The following is a 19797-nucleotide window of genomic DNA, read 5'->3' as shown; positions in this document are numbered from 1 at the left end:
TTATACTAGATTTTGATATATTTTTTTCAGTTAGGACTGGATACAAGTAAATAGAATAGCTATAGTCCAACCTACATAAAACGAAGATGGAAGAACATGTGCATTTATTTATGTGTACAAAACAGCTCTGAATTTTGATTGTGGGAGCACATTCTGTCAGCACTATAGATTATGCAATTCAACACCACAATCCTGTTACAAAAGAAACCAGAGAAGTAGTTTTCATATTTTAAGGAAGTAACCCCTACAGAATGTGTGTATTGTAGCTAATAGGAGACTATCAGAAAAATAAGCAACTCTATCATGAAGGCAAAAGTCTTCTCACTTCTCATAGCTTCAAAGTTACAAGGGAAAAAAAAAAAAAAAGAATAAAATGAACTAATATTCTGGTTTAAATATTTAAAAAAAGAAAAAGGCTCAGAATTATGTGTTGTATGTGATAAGATCACATACATAAGATCACATTTGGAAGTATATGCTACTTTCATCAGCGTACCATGTAAAACAAACATAACAAATAATTTTAAGACCCTTATAAATCAATAATGGCCTGCCTGACCTTTCTGTGGCCTAAGTCTTACCTGGGCCACCTTGACAGAATAAACAGTAACTGCAATCCTGAATTTTTTATATTTGAGACATAAAAGTATCTTCTACTTAGTGGTAGCTTTCAAATCACCAGATGCAAAAAGGGTTTCCAGTAAGCTTTCCTGCAACTGAATAAATGCATTTGCAGATTCTTCATGACTCGCGTATCAGACGTGAAAGAAGGACAGAAAATGAAAGTCACAACTTCCACTAGACATTGTGTAACACAGAACACCAGACAACATTGTGGTATAACCGCTAGTTATCATAAAATGAAGAAAGAAACTTACTTTATTGATGATTGAGAATCTGCCCAATATTTTCTGAAGATTTTATTTTTTCTTTTTTAAAATAAACACTACCACTATTAGTTCTCCTTTAGACAGTATTCTTAATGAGCAACTTTATTTTTTTTTAAATAAAAAAGGACATCAACAGCATATCCGATGTTTCTTCCTTAAGAAATTAATGAAACCTCTAGAAATTCATTTCTCGGAAGAAATTCTTTGCTTGTTTTCCAGTTTTAACCTTGCTCAGCACAAGAAAAAGAGACAACATTTTAATGAAAAAGTATCCCCAAAAGAACATTTAAGCTCGTACCTGCCTGAATATTTTGCACCATTACAGAGTAAGCTTGACAGCACAGCTTGATAGTCTTATTTTTGGAGAAGGCAGAACAAGTAACTCAGTTTCAACTATCTTTGAAAGGTCAGGGTGATTAGGGGAGGTACCAAAGGACTGGAAGAAAGCAAATGCCACTGCAATCTTCAAAAAAAGGGCAAGGAAGAGGATCCAGGCAGCTACAAGCCAGTCAACATCACCTTCAACTCTAGGAAGATAAGCGAGCAAATCTTCCCAGAAGCCACTTCCAAACACCTTAAAGATAAAAAGGTGACTGGGAGTAGTCAGCATGGATTCACAAAGGGGAAATCATGCCTGGCAAACCTGGAGGGCCTACAATTAAACTTCTAGCTTGGTGATTGAGGGTAGAGCAGTAGATACTGTTTATCATGACTTTAGCAAGCCTTTTTTCTGGAATGTTCTGTCCACACATTCATTTAAAAAGATTTATCAGTTCTTGCTACGTATTCAAGCTTTCCCCACATCGTGAAGATCTCACTGCAGCCCAAATCTCATCTCATGAACTGTCGCAGTCCATTCTCTCGTCTCACTTTAAAGCTCTGTGTTTTTACCCTACAAATTAATTCCCCTTTGTGATAAATAATTATTTCTTCTGCATAAAGATCAAGTATGGGAATGGCAGACTATAAGGGACTTCCCTAGATCATAAGGTCCAGCCTCTTACTATCACAGGCAGTGATCTCTAAAACCATTCAGATACCTCAAACCACTTAATTTTTTACTCATTTTCTCCCGTCAGAAGGTGCTCCAGAACTGTGCTTTTCTGGGGCTTAAAATATTCTTCCTAGGTTAAAGATATGGAGAATGCAATATTTTTGTCAATGTTCCTTCCTCACTGGAGTTGACCTTTCTCAAGTATTCTGAAACCATAATCATAAGTTTTTCTATCACCTTGACTGGTTTCGTCTCAGAAAACATTTGAAGTGTCCAGGCAGACACTAACATACAAAAGCAAGTCCCACCATTCAAGATACCCATTTGTAACCAAGTGTCAGTCTAGAGGCCACAGACTTGTTAGCACATGTGCCTGAGCTCTTAAGCTCTACCATAGGGGAAATTTTATTACCCTTAACAGGGTCACATGGTTATGTAAATATATAGCTTCCAAATTAAGACTCAAGTATGCCTAGAGAGCTTGCGAGATGTTCAGTCCCATTCTTCTATGGAGATGTACAAGATAGGTTTTCTGCTTCATACTCCTTACAAGGCTCTTCTCTGCGCCAGCTCTACCTTCACTTTGATCTCTAAAATACATACATGACCAGAGATGCACAAAAATATTCCAGATGAAGGCTCACCATCTTTTACAGTGTCAATATGTCAATGATGCTGTTGGAAGTATTTAAAAAAGATATTTCAGTGTCCTTACCTGCTGTGCTCCATCCCCACTAACAATGGGGGAAGTTAGAAGAGGGATTTCACTACTTATAATCGAAGTGGTATCCAGTAACGGTGGATGTTCTGCCATCATTGATGGTACACTTATTCACAAGATCACCTGCAAAAAGAGAGATACTCAAATGGTTGAGCTATATAAATATTTCTGAAGAATTACCCTTAAAAAACAGCCTCACTTAAAAAAATGTATTATGAAATTAGACACCTTTAGAAAGTATATTTCCACACAATTCCAGAAATCACGTAAGATTGAAGATATCTTTTGCCAGCTGGAGCAAGCCTTATGCAGAGGGTGGGTTTAGATCCCCTCTAGTGGCTGAACTTTAGAAGAAGATACATCACAGCCTTGAGCTAACAAACCCGAATCTTTTAACTTTCATTATAAACCAAAACTTTAAGTTTGACTAACAAAATGCCTACTGGGGTGGGGCGGGGTGGGAGGGAGTGCAATTGCCTTAGAACTTACATGTATAGTGCTCCTGTTCATATGAAACCAGTAAAAGAAAATCTGTTTCTTAAAAAACCAAAAACACCAAAAATATCACTTTATCTTTCTACTATTATAACGAACAAAACACTTGTTTTAGAAATAACTACTTAATAGGAAACTTTCACTTGCATCTCACTTGAACAACAAAATCTTCTTCACAATCTGACATTTCTTTACTTTTAAAATGTATTAGATCTAGAATTAAAACTGTCATTTTGATGACCAGTGGCCCTTTAATAGCTTTACCAGAAGCTAAAATCTAAGGAATTAAAAAAAAAGGAAGTTATGTCTGCACACAAAGTTATAATTCTCATAACTATACTAAGAACAAGCCCTCGCTAGCACACACTGTATAGTTACATGAAATCTGCTTACAAGAAAAAAAAAACCCAGACAAGAGGCCCATGAAAGCAGTGATCCACTTCAACTCTGATCAGAGTCACGTAACAGCATAACAGAAAGCAAGATTCAGTCAAGCATTCCTTTCAATTACATTAGAAGTCATAAGTAATGTGTTTTATGGCATTTTGCATGTTAGTGCTATAGGAATAATGGATGGAAAAAGCTGCAGATTATCATTTTTCCATGCTGGAAATACATACTGCAAATTTAATAAGCTGCTTTTGAAACTGTATTTAATTTTGTTAAAAAACAAAACAAACAACCAAGAAACCACAAACAAAACAAAAACCCAAAACCTTAAGTCATAATGGTTTAGTGTACTGGTCTTAACTCCATCCTCTCTGCATTATTTTGGGGGGGGTGGGGGGGGTAGGTAGGGGAATGGGGGTGTGGGGGGTCAGGTTGGACAGAGGGAAATCAACAAGAATTGAGAAATTGATATTTCTTAACAAAAAGATGGAAAGAATTCACTAGAGGTGAATGGTACATTCAGTATTTGCACAAGTTAATCACATTTTGCATCTGAAAACAGTGCTTAACATCAAACACAAAGATTAAGCTGAGAATAAGCTTGTATAGTATTTCTAAAGCAGAACTGCCTCTCTTAGCCAGTACTTAAGAGTAGCCTGGTAAAAACAAGTAGGTACAATTTTACAGTTACACAGCCTGACAATCAGTAATGTTACAGTTTTTTAAAAATTTTTGCCTTTACATCATCTGGCTAATGAAGGTCTCTACAAACACTGCTAAACTTCTAACACAGATATACCATCTCCTCATAAACAGAGATGTTTACTTGTTACAGCATATAAAACTTACTTTAAATGAAGAGATACCAAACAAAATCCAAGAAGTGATAAAGTCAGCTTAATGACACTGACTTTGGTACCAAGTTCTAGAGATGATATCTGGTTAACTAATAGAGCAGCTGCTGTTGCAGCTTACTACTCAGAAGCATTCTCTAAAACTATCTCCATCCCACCCAGCTGACTGCTTTTACTAGTTTGCCCCTCTAAGGCCAATGATGTTGTATATCTGCCATGGGTTGAAATCAGTGCTGCCAGGAAAATAAGAGTCACACAGAACAAAGGTTTCACATTTTCTAGAAAATGCATTAACAAAGCACTATAAGCCTCTCCTACAGCTATACATATACAGCATGATTTAGCTATAGCCATACTGAAGGCTGTCCTACTATAAAAATATGAATTTGAAAAAAAAGGTATTCTGAGATTCTTTTAGAGGCTTCATTCACTTTCCTGGTATATTTGGCAAAGATTAAAGTTGTGAAAAAAAACCCTCTAGGTTAAAAGACTTTGAAACCGAACTATGACTACTTAAGAATTCATCACTGCTTATGCCAAGTCATTTAGACCTGCTTAGCCAGACTAATCAGTCTCACAAGCAATGAGGACAGAGTTTTATATTCGTACCTTATTTTAAAAGGTTTCCCACTCATCAAAATATCCTCCAGGCTACAGTCAGTCTGCACCACTTCTGCAGGTGGCAGAGAGCTGATGAAAGTTACTTGGATCATCTTGCAAGCCAGTAAGTTTGATGGTGAACTTCCCAGAATATTATCCAATGACTGTTTTATGAAAAATGAATGCCCAGCCTGGAAGCATTGGTTAGAATCAAGGCATTCCTCCTTCCACCATAGCTACAACCAGGCTTGCTCCTGTATGATCTCTTGATCTTACAGCTCCAAATATTTTGCTCTACTATGTAAAGTGTCACAGGCGAAAAGGTAGTTTCAATACTCCAAGACATAACACAATGCACTCCCAGACTAAGCTGGGTTGATTTTCCCCAGGTTTAAGTTGAATCCAGGTCATTATTCCCAAACCACCCTGCTAACGACTGATCTCTTATATAAGGAAGCACTAACCTCCTTTACCACACACGACGACTTTTGACTGCATTCATAACTTATGATGCACTCAGCGCTATCACCATTTATTAAGCATAAACCAAAGCATGTCTATCAAATTGGATACCAGTAAGAATGAAACACAACCCAAACTGATTCAATATGACTGTCACAACAACTTGTTCAGACAACTTTTTCAATCTTTCCAAAAGAGAAGCAGTTCTGGACATACGTAATATTTGGTCTCCGGTTCATTCATTCATTCTCTCGCACAGGTGTTTAATGATTTGATTTGTACACAAATTAGGTTCCCCAGGCACCTGAGTGCTTAGGTGGGTACCCCACCTTTGGCACACAGACTTCAGTGCTTTAACTGGGAACACAGCTAGATTTTATGTCTGGATCCAAGCATTTGATTTATTCTGGAGATGAAGCATGGTGCTCATCAATAAACCCTGACAGGAGGTACTGGGTACAGTGTTATTCTTGACACCTTCCACAACAATAATAAAAGTGCTACCTGTCAGACTGTGTAATCAATCTAGGGAAAAAAATAAAACAATGCTTTCTTGACAATACAATATTAGATTTCTCTGCAATGCCACTGAACTAGTCTTGAAGACTAAAGGTTTAAACTTCATACCAATGTGGGTCTACGCTACACCTATCATCAAATGCCTTTTGCCTATCAGTAGTCAAGATGCAGCTATTTGTAGAAATCAGTGTATATAACCTGGTCAGACAGTACAACATGGTATGTCCACCAGTTGCAGGTGCCTTTTCTTTTTAGCTATGAGGACAAATGAAGACAAGGATTAGAAAAGGGCAAGTACCGTGTGGCAAAAGAAGGAGAAGTCAGATAAAATGGACAAAAGGTTGGCATCAAAATAAGCACAAGAGATCGATAAGCATATCTTGGAAATTAATACCACTATATCACACTTGATGCAAGGATATCAAATGGGCACAGAGAGAGCTTTTAAATCAGTAGACCCAGACAACTTGCATTCAAGACTTGTGGAAAGAGAGATCTACCTAGATCTCTGAAAAAGACTTGCAAATAACTTGAGTCCTGGGACAGTCTCAGAGTTCTGGAAGAAAACTAGAAGTCTTGCATTAAATACTCTATTGTAAAAGGGCAAATGGGACAATCAAGACCTGTTTAGCCAACAGCAATCTAAGACCAAATAAAAGTTAATAGTTGACACTGGAAATTATTTGTAAAGAATTAACAGACAAATATGACTGATAGAAAAAAGCTTATCCAATTAACTTGAGAATCTCCTGGTGGTGTGTATTACTGATAAAGGTACTAATACGAGAACTGGAAAAACCAACTTGAACCTTATTTGGCATTACACAACATTTCAGTAAAAACACAACAGATATTACATGGATTAAAACTGGACAGACAGCCAGTTGTTGAGCATGTGAATTTCCAATAGGCAGGGAACATATCAGTTCTTGGTTTCTCATTACAGAACATGTTTTAAATTCAGCTCTCAAGAGAAAAAAAAAAAAAAAGTCAGAAGGAAGTCTGGAAAAGACAAATCATGACAGCGATTAGAGACAGAGTCATTTTACTCCACCAAAACAGCATGAATAGCTTAAAAAGCTAGGCATAACAAAAGATTTTAATACATAAAGGTATAGCTGTTCTTTCTAAAACAAAAAAGGATGAACTCAATCTTGTGAAAGGTTGATTCTGAAAAGGTGGACAGCCAAACACAAGCTCCCCCAAAGGCTGTATCAGTTGTGTTTACAGGTGTACCTCACTTAGCAACAAGGAGGATATTTTCCCTGCCTCTGGCTGCAAATAACCACAGTCTCAACTGGAATAATGTAACAAGCTTTGTCTCCAATTTGCTGACTTAAAAGTATTAATAGCTGTTCAGAAGAGTAGTACAGGCAACTACAACTTCTTGAAAATATTGCTCCATGTTGAAAATACTGAAAGCAAAGTATGTGCATACTGTGATTTCAGCCTTACTCCACATAGAACTGCTCTGGACGATTTAGTTGTCTTCCAGCTCCTTCTAGTTTCCCAATATACTTGGGATTTAGTCTTGAAAAGGACATGAGAAAAACAGCTCACGTTTGGACAACAGGTAGGGCTCAGCCTGCAGAGCCAGTTCCAACAATTCACTAGCCCATTGTCAGATTTCCGGCACCACTGAAACAGATGCAGCAGCCATCAGAAGCAGTAAAATAACATGTGGGATAAAGCTAAGGATTTATTTAAAGCCAACTCCCTACACCATTCTTGTCGACACATTAAAAGAGACCAGACAAGTAAGACGACACATTAGATGAACAGACAGGTAACAGACTGTTGCTAAGCACAGAAACAGCTGAGAAGTCATTTTCTACTGGTGGATTAAAGACATGGTTATTTAGAAATCTATACTGACTCTTGCACAGCAACAACTGCTGCATGACTATCTCATTTCTCCTCTTGCTACTGAATATACCAAACTAATAGCAGACATTTGAAGTGTAATTCAGGATTGCTAACTCAGTAGATGCTGTTCTTTCAGAATCCGCACAGAGTCTGTCCTAGGATGTGGGGAAAGTAAAAGGTCTCCTGAGACTTCAGCTCAGGTAGGTTACTGCTTTTTATGAGACATAAATAACAAACTACCTATTGCCCACTACCCTAACTGAACTGCCATTCATTTTCCTTATCACCATTTGAATTTGAAAGACTTTGAAAGATTTTTCTGAAGGCTGTCAAAGCTGAAACAAAGTGAAGGCATCTAAATTTACTGGATATGGTTTGTTCAGACCAGAGGTATCAAACTGATTTTCACTGGGGGCCACGTCAGTCTCACAGTGGCCTTCAAAGGGCTGAATGTAATCTTAGGACTGGATAAATGGAACCACTCCTACATTTATACAGTCCTGAAATTACGTTCGGCCCTTCAAAGACAACCACGAGGGTGATGTGGGCCCCAGTGAAAATCAGTTTGACAGCCCCGGTTTAGAGACTCCAAACTTCTGCCTGAGGAAGCACTGAGGAATGAATTACACTAACAAGCCCAAAGGCTCAAATACTGAGTTCCAGACAATAGTACAGTAAGCAAGTTTGCCTTCCTGAACTGTAATAACAATTTAACTCAAACCTTAAATGCCTTCAGACTTGGTTCTTTTAATGTTTCTGTGGCATTACTCTCTAAAGAGTCATCTCTCTAAGGACATATACAACTCTGCTTTTCTCTCAGTCAGTTGTTCATTAAGGCTTAAGGCATACCGTAAGGCTGAGGTCATTGGGCCTCTGCACATGCAAAGGATCAGCATTTCCATCTCCAAGAGACTAGCAGCTGATCTCTGAAAACACATCAGCATTAAATCAGCTGGATCACCAAGGTAAAACAACACGATTCAGCAGCACATGTCCCCATGGCAAGGAAGGCTAACAGCACACTGGGCTGAGCGAGACGGTCATTCCCTACTACTCAACACTTACCAGGTGGCATCTGGAATATCATGTCCAGTTTTGCTCTTCCCAGTCACCACCTCCTCCTCAGTATAAGAGAGAGATGCTACAGACTGTTCCTGGGCTTAAGCCCATGAAAGACAAGGAGGAGCTAAGAGCACTAAAGTAGCCAGGGGTCACCTACTGGCTGCATCCACCACCTGAAGGATGCTTATTGAGAGGCCTTAAGTCAAACTCTTCTTGGAGGGAGGCAGCAGAAGTACAAGTGAAGAACACATGCTCTCTTCACAATGAGAGTGATATAGCACTGACATAGGTTGCCCTAAGAGACCGCAAACAAACAAACAAACATCTCAGTCTTGCAGATCAGCCGTCTCCCAAGCAGGAGGTGGCCAAGACAGTCCCTTGAGGTACGGGAAGAAAATATTTTTTGTCACTGATAAATTAAAAAATATTTTTAAATAGCATTTTTCATCTTCATCTCATTTTTTTTGTGTATGCTTTATAATGTACCCCTCAGTTCAAGAAGGACAGGGAATTGCTTGAGAGAGTCCAGCACAGGGTGACAAAGATGACCAAGGGAGTCAAGCATCTCCCTTTTGAGGAAAGGCTGAGGGAGCTGGGTCTCTTTAGTTTGGAGAAGAGGAAACTGAGGGGTGACCTCATTAATGTTTACAAATACATAAAGAGTGAGTGTCACAAGAATGGAGCCAGGCTCTTCTCGGTGACAACTAATAGTAAGACAAGGGGGAACAGATACAAACTGGAACACAAGAGGTTCCACTTAAATATGAGAAGAAACTTCTTCTCAGTGAGCATGACAGAACACTGGAACAGGCTGCCCAGGGTGGTTGTGGAGTCTCCTTCTCTGGAGACATTGAAAACCCACCTGGACACATTCCTGTGTAATCTCATCTGGGTGTTTCTGCTCCAGCAGGGGGATTGGACTAGATGATTTTTCAAGGTCCCTTCCAATCCCTATAATTCTGTGATACTATATTAGTAGAGTAGTGCATGTATATAATTTAAAAACATACAAATATTGGAGGTGCAGCCTCAAAACGTCTTTACTGATGGGGTGTGTGATCCAAAAAGTTTGGAGACCACTGCTGTAGAAAGTCAAAACATGGCCATGCTAGGTCCTGAAAAAGGGCTGTTCTTGGCAATCTGCAAAGGCCCCTACTGAGCTGAATTCTTCTGTGAATTCCAGAGTATTAGTCAATCAAAATATGACATGTTATGCCAAAGTTCAAGTGTTGTCAGTAGATCAGAAGCCAGAGAGAGGAGAGCAGTTTTGTCTTCTGAGCTGTCAGATTCCCAACTCAGAATTTCAAAGTAACAATGACAGTGCTGATGAAAATTCAAACTCTCAGACTTAAAGTTCAAACTTCAGAAGACTTACCCATAGAACTGTCCATAACAGAAATACTTTACACTCTGACCTTTCTCCTAAGAAAAGGAGGAAAGCTGCATTATAGGATAATCACAAATTAAAAAGAGTTATACTTTTGTATTAAAAACATAACACAAACAGGCTTTCCATTTCAGTTTGGCTGTAGGCACTAATACGATAAGTGCAGTGATAGCTAGTAACAATGTTGTGTACAAAAAAACCCCCAAAAACGTAAGGAGGACTCCTTTCCTAGAGATTCACTGCTTCTGGTTATTGAGTTTGATACAAATTGTTTACCTCACAACTGGTTTCTCTGGTGCCTATTGATGGAGAAACTTGCATCCCTGCTTCTTCCTTAGTTTTTGTGATTTAAAGTGCCAGCAATAGATGCCCAGAGCCTGGAGAAAGATCACAGGTCAGCAGGGGAGCACCTGAAGATCAGCCCAAAGGAATTCCAGACATGCCAGCAAGTCAGCCTGGAGAAGAGAAGGCTCCAGGGAGACCAGCAGCCTTCCAATACCTAAAGGGGGCCTAGAAGAAAGCTGGAGAGGGACTTTTACATGGGCATGTCATGATAAGACAAGGAACAATGGCTTTAAAATGAAAGAGGAGAAGTTTAGATTATATATAGGGAAGAAATTCTTCATTATGAGGGTGGTAAAGGACTGGAACAGGCTGTTCAGAGAATCTGTGGATGCCCCATCCCTGGAAGTGTTCAAGGCCAGGTTGGATGGGCTTTGAGCAACCTGGTTTAGTGGAAGGTGCATCCTCCTTATGGCAGGGGCGTTGGAACTAGATGATCTTTTAAGGTTTCTTCCAACCCTAACCATCCTATGATTCTATGATTCTTCTCTACCTACCTACTTATTACAATACTTAATACTCATTCACATCCTAATTCTGTCAAATTTGGTGACCAACAAATACAAACAGATTTATTATTACAGAGAGCCGTTCATAAGAGCCTTGATTCTACACAACACACAGATGGAAGATCAAGCAGGGACAAGACAAAAGCACCTAACACAGAAAGGTGCAGCATAAGGAACATGCACAATGAAAGCAATACTAAATGCTTCCAAACCGCATGTTGCTATTACATGAAAAGTCATAAAACCAGCGCCATTCCACAATTTCTTTGTCAGTAGTGCAGTTTCATACACGCTTCAGCCTGTATCATGTTACAGCTGCCAACCTGCAGTTGCCAGAAGGTGCATTTTCCCTGCGGGCTCGGTCCAGCAGCACAGGTGTGCATTCCTCCTTCACCAGGGTCCTCATGCAGCTCAGCTCCTCCAAAACCACAGGCAATACTCATCCCCAGGTCCAGACAACTTCCAATGAGAAGGAAAAGCTTCTCTGAACAGGAGACAACACTTTCTTGGTTCTGTCAAAGACCAAGGAATGAGCTTCCAGAACCAAAAAGACCATAAAATCATCATCCAATGCTAGTGTATGAAATGCTTTGATTTTGCCTTCTCCAATGTGAAAATAGCAGGATCGCTTCAAAAAGAAATCTCTTTCAAACAGCTAAAGTAAGAAAGCCTTGTTTTATTTAGAGTAGAGCCTCTTCAAGAAGAGTATTGTAGAGTAGTGACTCTTCAAGAAGATGCAAGCTACTATTTAAACTTTTCCTGTGATTAAGGTATTTAAAAGTACTCACTATGCCCATTCTTTAGTGCCTATTGTGACATAAGTTTATTCTTTGTTATTTCATATAGTCCTTAAAAGATATCTCCTGCCCGACAATTTGAAACTTGGAAAAATTACTACCGTGAATCCCCACTACACCAGTGCCCCCAGCCCCACCCCTCCAGGGTTTCAATACCGAACACAACACCGGCAGCCTCAGCGCCACGCTCCGGGACTCGAACCCTGGGCTCAAATGATCCGACAGACTCTGCCTCCCTACACACCCTGGACAACAGGCACATGCCACCTTACAGTCTGTCAAATTGTCCATCCAGTTCAGAAGTAATCAGTCAAGAATACACAAATACTAGTGCCCAAGAGGTACAAATATGCTAAAACCAGGAAAATTCTAGAAACAAAATACACCAATGCCTCCCTAGGGTGAAGAGGAAAAAACAAAGTGTATGCAACACATGTCAGTTATGTCACTTAATGCACTACTAGAAAAAGCTCAGATACAGCAATGTAGCTGATGTAGAAATGTATTAGAATATAATTACTCAGAGATCCATAAGGTTGCAGCTGAGCTATTAAAGTTACGAAGCATGCTGAAGAGTTCTGTGTTTAAGTAACAGAATTGAGCAGAATGATTTTAATTCTTCCCTCCATACATTTACCATATTTTCCAGTCACAGAGTTTTGGATGTGGAAACTACGGTATACCAGCTTTTCTTTTTCAGTTCTGAACCAATTTCAATCAATATGCAATTTATTTTTAAAAGAGTGCTTTGTTCTTTATTTTTCCTGCTCTAGAAAAGTGTTTCCTGGAAAACTTGTTGCAAGATTTTCCAACAGAATAGAGAAATGTTATTTTTTGTTAGAAGAATGGTGCTCTGTGGAACATCTCTATTGCACTAACCTGATAATCTCCCTTTAAGTAAAGTGAAACTGAAATTGTCATTCCCTTCAGTTCCATTGTTCATAATACAGAAGTTGCAGGTAGGTCATACACAAAAATAATTTTTAAAGTATAGTTTCCATAGGTAATACATAAAATTATTTTTAAAATGTAGTTTTGTAAAGTAAATCAACAAAGTTGGTGTCTGACATTCACTAGAAACTGTAAATCAAAATAGTTTAAAAAGAAGATATGCAAAATGTTTTAATAAGCACTGAACTCCCTGTAGGAAAAAGGAATCTATAGCCTCTACCATAGAAATGGAAATATTTCAACTGTAGCTCTCAAGTGGCATCACAGACACTCACTGAACACAATTCTCAAAGAAGTCTGAGAAACATGACGCGTGCCTCTGTTCACACTGTGTTACCACTGGATGGCAAACACTAGAAGCTGCAAAAATTAATGCAACACAGAAAATACTGATTGATAAGCAAATGCAAGTAGCGCTTGAATAGTCAAAATAGTTGCTGGTTCTCACTCCAGATAGCTCCTGTCTGTTCTTCTCAAGGCAAGAATGGTCCAGCCACACAACAGTAAACTTTAGCATTGTGTGAGTTAAGTGCATTATAGTAAATCAATACTTCAAGTTGCCTTTATACTCCAGGAATGTGAACTGCAATGATTTAGGCGCAATTTCAAATGCACTTCGTGCATTCATGTCATTGGTACTATAACCTGCACAAGAATGTATAGTAGATAATAGGAAACACTCCAGCTGTTCAAGTTAAATGGATTTGTACTTATGAGCCAGCGTGAATCTGAGCCAAAGAAGCTAAGGTCTTACTAGTCGCTGGAGTAGAAAACTAAAATTTTGAAGGTGAAGACTACATAGAGAAGAACATGACACTGATAAACCAGTCGTCTGGAAAGGCACAACATGTTCATGGACACTCAGCACCTCTCATGTTGTCCAGCAGCACAACTGTTAAATGTTTGACGGTACCTAACAAGAGTAGTGCAACGGAGACTACATGAAAACATCACATCCTGGTTTTAAACATTATTATCATTATTAGATTCCTAAAGATGAATCCAGGGTCCTTATCTGGATGAAGTACATATAACTTGAAGTTGTTGCATAAGAAGAATTCAGTACTTTCCAACTATTTGCCACTCCCTCTTACACCTTCAAAGAAGAGAAGCCTAAACTGGTTCTGTAACTTTCAGGAAGCGATAAGTGTAACCATATCACAAATGAGAATGAAACTGTTATTTTTACTCAGAACTAATTTGGTAGTGTGCATTAAAAAAAAAAAAAAAGTACATTGTCAGCACCTAAATGCAAACTTAGGCCTAGTCTTTAGCACGTACATCAATCTGATTCACTGCCCCACATTGCTTGGGTGCTACGTGGTGGCCTTGCAACTTCCTTCTAGAGATTCTTGGGAAGCATCCTCAAAAAGAAAGGAGGAGAGTGAACTGCACAGTGTGTTTTTTGCACCACTTATAAAGATGTCCAATGCAATTCTGATTTATTCTACACTGATCTAAACTATGCAGCTGTTTTGTTTAACACTCCTGTTATTTTCAAGAGCTTCCTTAAATCCTCCTAGTTTTACTTTTTTTACCAGCTAAATTAGGTTCTTCTAAGCTTCTGCCAGGACTGGATTTCCTTCAGTTTATTTTCTGAAAAATCACATGGGTTCAAAAACAGCTTGGCCTTTGCAGTTAACCATTACTCTTGCCTTTATTTCTGCTGAAGAACATGCTTACTTTTTTTGAGAAAAACAAGCAAATTCAATGCAAAGAACTAAAACCATGGATTTATCTTTTTTAATGTGATGCAAATGGTCAGTGAGACAAATTTATTGCAGAGACAGCTGCCGGTGTTGGAACTACGAAGAGTGCATGATTCAAGGAGAACGCGTAGCTTTTGAAGAACTCTTACTGAAAAAGCTTTTTCCTGCTCATTCTGAAAAATGAAAACTATGCTATCCAAATGCAAGATGGCACAGGACTGATGAGGCTGCAAGTCTAACAGATCCTAAAATTTCTCTCTACTGATTTTTTTTTTTTAAACCTGTAGGTCTCTGCTTCCCTAAGGAACGAGATAATAGCGCAGAATATGACAAGGCAAAACAAGCATATAGCAACCACTTCCCAAGACTAAGAATCCACCAAAAAAAAGGTGTTTTGAGGCCTAACAAACATGTTCTTTTATGAAGACTTTAAACTGCTCTAAGTAATTTCTCTTAAACTGTACCAATCTCTCCCACTTGCACCACCGCAAGCAACAGGTCAACAACACAGTGAATTAAAACAGAGGACAGAACTAGTTAAAAGTTAATCTTCAAAAAACTGGTCAGTTTTAAGCAGAAAGGAACTGCTTCTTCCAGCGTCAATGCATAGCATTCATGAAGCTACAGAGCACAGAATCACAGAATGGCTGGGATTGGAAGGGACCTCTGGAGATCATCTGGTCCAACCCACCTGAACCTCAGACAGGTTCCCCTAGAGCAGATCACACAGCAATGTGTCCATGCAGGTTTTGAATGTCTCCAGAGGAGGAGACTCCACAACCTCTCTGGGCAGCCTGTTCCAGTGCTCTGGCACCCTCAAAGTAAAGAAGTTTCTCCTCGTGTTCTGATGGAACCTCCTGTGCTTCGCTTCTGTCTGTGCCTGTTACCCCTTATCCTATCGTTGGGCATCACTGAAAAAGAGTCTGGTCCATCCTCTTGACATCCACCCTTGAGATATTTATAAACACTGATGAGATCCCCTCTCAGCTTCTCTTCTCCAGGCTGAACAGACCCAGTTCTCTCATCTCTCCTGATAAGAAAGATGCTACAGACCCCCGATCATTTTCATAGCCTGCCACCAGACTCCCTCCAGTAATTCACAGCTGATGCTTTGAATAGAGTTGTCCCTTTCTTTTCTGTGCAAGGCAGCAGCTTCCAGCAGCCAGTCATTACATATCTCTGCAAACTGAGGTCTCTAAAAACTTCTTGAAAGTCTTCATCAGCAGCATTAAATCCAGGTGAGTTACAGAAAACCTGGGTGGTTGTCAGGCCCTCAGTGTGAGATGGGACACCTTGCCCAGGGCAGCAGGAGAAGGGCTTACAGGCCTCTGAATTCCTGGAATAAATGAGGAGTAAAAAAGCTCAAGAGGCAGTCACCCTGGCAGGTGCTTCACTTCCCTAATAGTAAACTAGGTCACAATAGCACTGAAGCACTTACTCACATAACATATAAAAAATATTAATAAAGCAGGGTAATCAAACAGTTATCTCAAACTGAACGCAATTCTTGAAAACTAAATACGTAAGAGTTCTCCAGTGGAGGAGTCTCTGCAACTACTTAAGGGGAAGACCAGCAAAACAAGAGCAGGTTTCTCAGATGATACCAGCGCTCCCTTCTCCCAAGTTCTAGCCTATCCTCCAAGAAAAGTTTTACTCAGTTAAAACACCATGGGACCAACTGGTCTGATTGCCCAGTCAAGTCAGGAGGACAAAGCTGCTCTCAGGTTCCTATTTTACACATTAAGTCACAACACTGAAGAGTTGGCAATTTGTTAACAAAAATAAACCAACAAAACCAGAAACTAATCTACTTGGAGCTGTATTGCCATGATGTACATAATTAAATGTACAGGAGTACTTTTATGATGTATTATTTGAGTTATAGTAATCTATCCTCATCATTGAAATGCCACACTGAGTGGAATGCACAAATATAGTAGTATTGTTGTATGAAGGCAGTCCAGATATTAGGGAGCCTGAAGTTACAAGTTACATTTCAGCTGTATCTAAGACCCATCATTGTCAACTGTCACTGCTCACTTCCACAGCTTCTTTCAGTCCTCATTTCTTCATACTTTGTAAACATCTTCAATTTACTTTCACACTAAACTGAACAGGTAAAGAAGTACTTTCTTAAAGTATGGTCTTCCCTGTTTACATTTTAACAGATTCTATAGCATTTGCAGAGGTATGGTAACTCTTGTGGCTTATGATATATACTCTTACTGTAAAAAGTCCCTTAATAGCCTATCAATAGATATACTGAAATTTTAGTGAATATTTACAGTCATGGTTCTCTCCTATTGCCAAGACACTGCAAGTCACAAAAGTTTTTGTGTTGGACTTTCTTATCCACCCAATTTTTTGCTTACAGATTAGTTTTCAGCTGCATGCACACATTTGCAGATCATTACTACTTGATTTTCTACCACCATCTCAAATGTGTTACTCTGCTCCAAAGTAAAACTAATCCACTTGCTATTCTGTTGCTTATGTCTCTCCTTCTCTCAAGTCATCTAATAGATGCAGTTCTTCCAGTTAAAAAAACAACAAACCCCAAACAACAAAACCCTGCAGTTTGAAAACTGGAAGTTAGAGAAGGAGGATTTATTTTGTAATCAAAGGAGTAAGATACAGTTTTGAGTATGCTACGTTAGCAAGGGGAAATGAGACAGCAGCTTGGCAGCAGCCCGTGCTTGTAGGATCTTAAGTAGAGCCTAGGCATTGTTTACCATGCACAATGGATTTATATATTGGAGAAACTCAGTAGTATTTACAAGGAAATATTTACATTTGAGAACTACGTGGGGTTTTTTACTTTATACTGCAGGTAAGGATCTAGGTTTAAGTTCATTTTAACCTCAAGTTATTCAATATCAAAACACATCGAGCTTCACAGATTTAAATGTAATCAACATACAGAAAATCCAAAGCAAATTCAAAAAGAACTGTCACGTGGAAGGTAAAGTTACCATTTTTGTGCCACATATTCCTTTTCACTCTGAGTTACTGAATCAAGTTACTATCTATCCACACCTACCACAGTATAAATCCTTTTAGACCTTGATGCTCTTCCTGCAGACAATTTCCCAGACCTTGATAAACAGTCTTTTCAAACCATGGAAACACATTAGTTCAATCTTTTAAAATTTTCATAGCTGTGAAACAGCTTTTTGACGCTATGTTATAGAATCCTGTATCTTGCCAGGCAGCAGAAGGACTTGTATTAGTGCTTCTGGAAAGCAGAAGACATTTATCACATCTCATAAAGTGCTGGGCATCTCTCTTACTAATGGACTATAAAAATGAAGTCTACTGGTTAAACTGGGATAGAAAACTCGTAGATATTTTCAGTTTTGACAACTCTTTATGCCCAAAGTAATGGAATATGTAATAAGGGACAACACTTTGCCAAAAATGAAGTGGTTCTGCAGCATGTCTTTTCACCTGTCCTAAATGGTTCTGGACAATTCTGGAAGCAAACTCGGGGTAAGCACACTATAGGCATATTCAGCACATCTCTCTAACTTCTGCAAACTGCTGTTGGGAGAGTGTTTGGCACCCAAGATACTAAACTGAAAGAGAAGGTACCAATGTTAACCTCAGTGATGTTTTGACTGTGGAACAGTATGACCAGAAGAGTGCCCATGCATCTTGAAAAAGCAAAGAACTTACAAGGAGACAAAAGTATAGATTCAGCTAGGGAAACTGGTAGATACACAGGTAGGTCTGGTGAGACCGAGACCAACATTTGTGCTTGCCCAGATATAAATGGTAGAAGTTTATTTGGAGCTGTGAACACAAAGAGTGCTAAGTATGTCTAGCCTAACGCAATTTGAGAGACGCTGTGAAGAAACTGGCAATGAACTTGGTGTTAAAGTTTTAATAAAAGCTTTGGAAGATGGAAGGATATTCCATTCCTGAGGTACTACAACTGTGAACAGAAAAACAGTCTAAAACAATACATCCATGAAGAGTAGTAATGCAGTCTTCTACACAGCTGTACCATCAAAACAAAGACCAACAGTTTCCACAACATTTATTCAAAACAAATTATTAATACACTCAAGAAAGGGTGTGTGACCTAGCAGGTGAGTATAAAAAGACTTGACATTATACAGGGGAGTCCAGCACAAAACCAACACCTAGAAGTTATTTTTAATTACTGACAAAAGGGCACAGCAAATTCTATTTCCATCTACATTTTGAAGTCATCTATGACAGCTTCACAACAAAAAGTCTGAAGGTTTTCAGTGGTTACTGGCCCAAGAGTATGTGAAGGAAGCACAGCTGGAACAGGACCAGATCTCAGCAGGGGTGGACAGAACAACAACAACGACTTCAAAAATATTTGTCCAAGCTGAAACTAAATGTAAATTGATTGGAACAATTAAAGATGACAACCTGCAAAAAACATGTAATACTATTAAGTGTTACAGACAATTTCTAGACATCATTCTACCTCCTCAGGCCTACAAAATACAGACCCCAGGATTACAATCCAAAATATTAATGAACATAAAACCACTAAACTTTATGGATAGACAAGTTCAAGAAAAAGACTAATAGTGTTTCTCTATTGGCATCAAGTGAATATCAGCATTAAGGAAGCTCAAAGTTTACTGAATAGGGCAAAGAAAGAGCAAAAAAATGATCATTTCTGTAGCTCAGGAAACATTGTTTGTGTTTGCTGAACAGAAAAAGCAGCAATGTATGCATTCCAAACTATTATCACTTTCCTGAGATACAGACAGTATCTTTTAGTTAAGCTAAAGAGTTGACACTCCACAGCAAATCTATTTTTACTAGATCTGGTCCTACAGGAAAAGCAGTGGCTCACAATTCAACTCGTGCACTATAAACTGCTGCCAAGTTGAATTTTGCTACAAATTGCCTGGGAATTTCCCCAAGCCAACAGTCTTAAAGAAATGGATGATAAAATATAGAAGCCTTATTGACAAACATAACAGAGAATCCAATTCATATTTTACATCACAGAAATGCACCAATGAATCAAGACATGTTACCTGCAGACATCTTAGCACAGATTGAACTAGAAATCTCATAACAATTAGAAGTTGGAGGTAAAGAAAAAAAAAGGTACAGAGTTGCTGGATGCTGGAGGAAAGTAAGAACTCCTCAGGTTCCAGGAGACACTAACAATAAACATCAATGGTCACAGACAACAATGCTGCCTGGGAAGTGGGACTGTAGCCCCACAAAAACTGTCTTCTCTGGTATCTGTCTGT

The 19797-nt window shown here is 38.9% G+C and overlaps 1 protein-coding gene across 6 annotated transcripts in view; it reads right to left on the bottom strand.

Moving 5' to 3' along the window:
* Positions 1-19797, bottom strand: part of FNDC3A (fibronectin type III domain containing 3A) — a 118716-nt gene that overhangs the window by 96024 nt on the left and 2895 nt on the right. For 3 of the 6 annotated variants that reach the window (XM_080351683.1, XM_080351681.1, XM_080351682.1), the window contains exon 2: positions 2600-2728. In XM_080351683.1, the coding sequence (XP_080207809.1) occupies positions 2600-2701 (102 nt within the window). In that variant the 5' untranslated portion in view covers positions 2702-2728. Of the gene's footprint in view, positions 1-2599; positions 2729-4953; positions 5087-10228; positions 10276-11414; positions 11460-19797 lie in introns of those variants that run through there. The other 3 variants (XM_080351684.1, XM_080351686.1, XM_080351685.1) reach the window with 3 other exon arrangements.

The sequence above is a fragment of the Nesoenas mayeri genome, assembly GCF_963082525.1.
Source record: "Nesoenas mayeri genome assembly, chromosome: 1".
Lineage (NCBI taxonomy): Eukaryota > Metazoa > Chordata > Aves > Columbiformes > Columbidae > Nesoenas > Nesoenas mayeri.
Note: the sequence above shows the minus strand (reverse complement) of the source record. Positions and strands in the feature narration are given on the sequence as shown.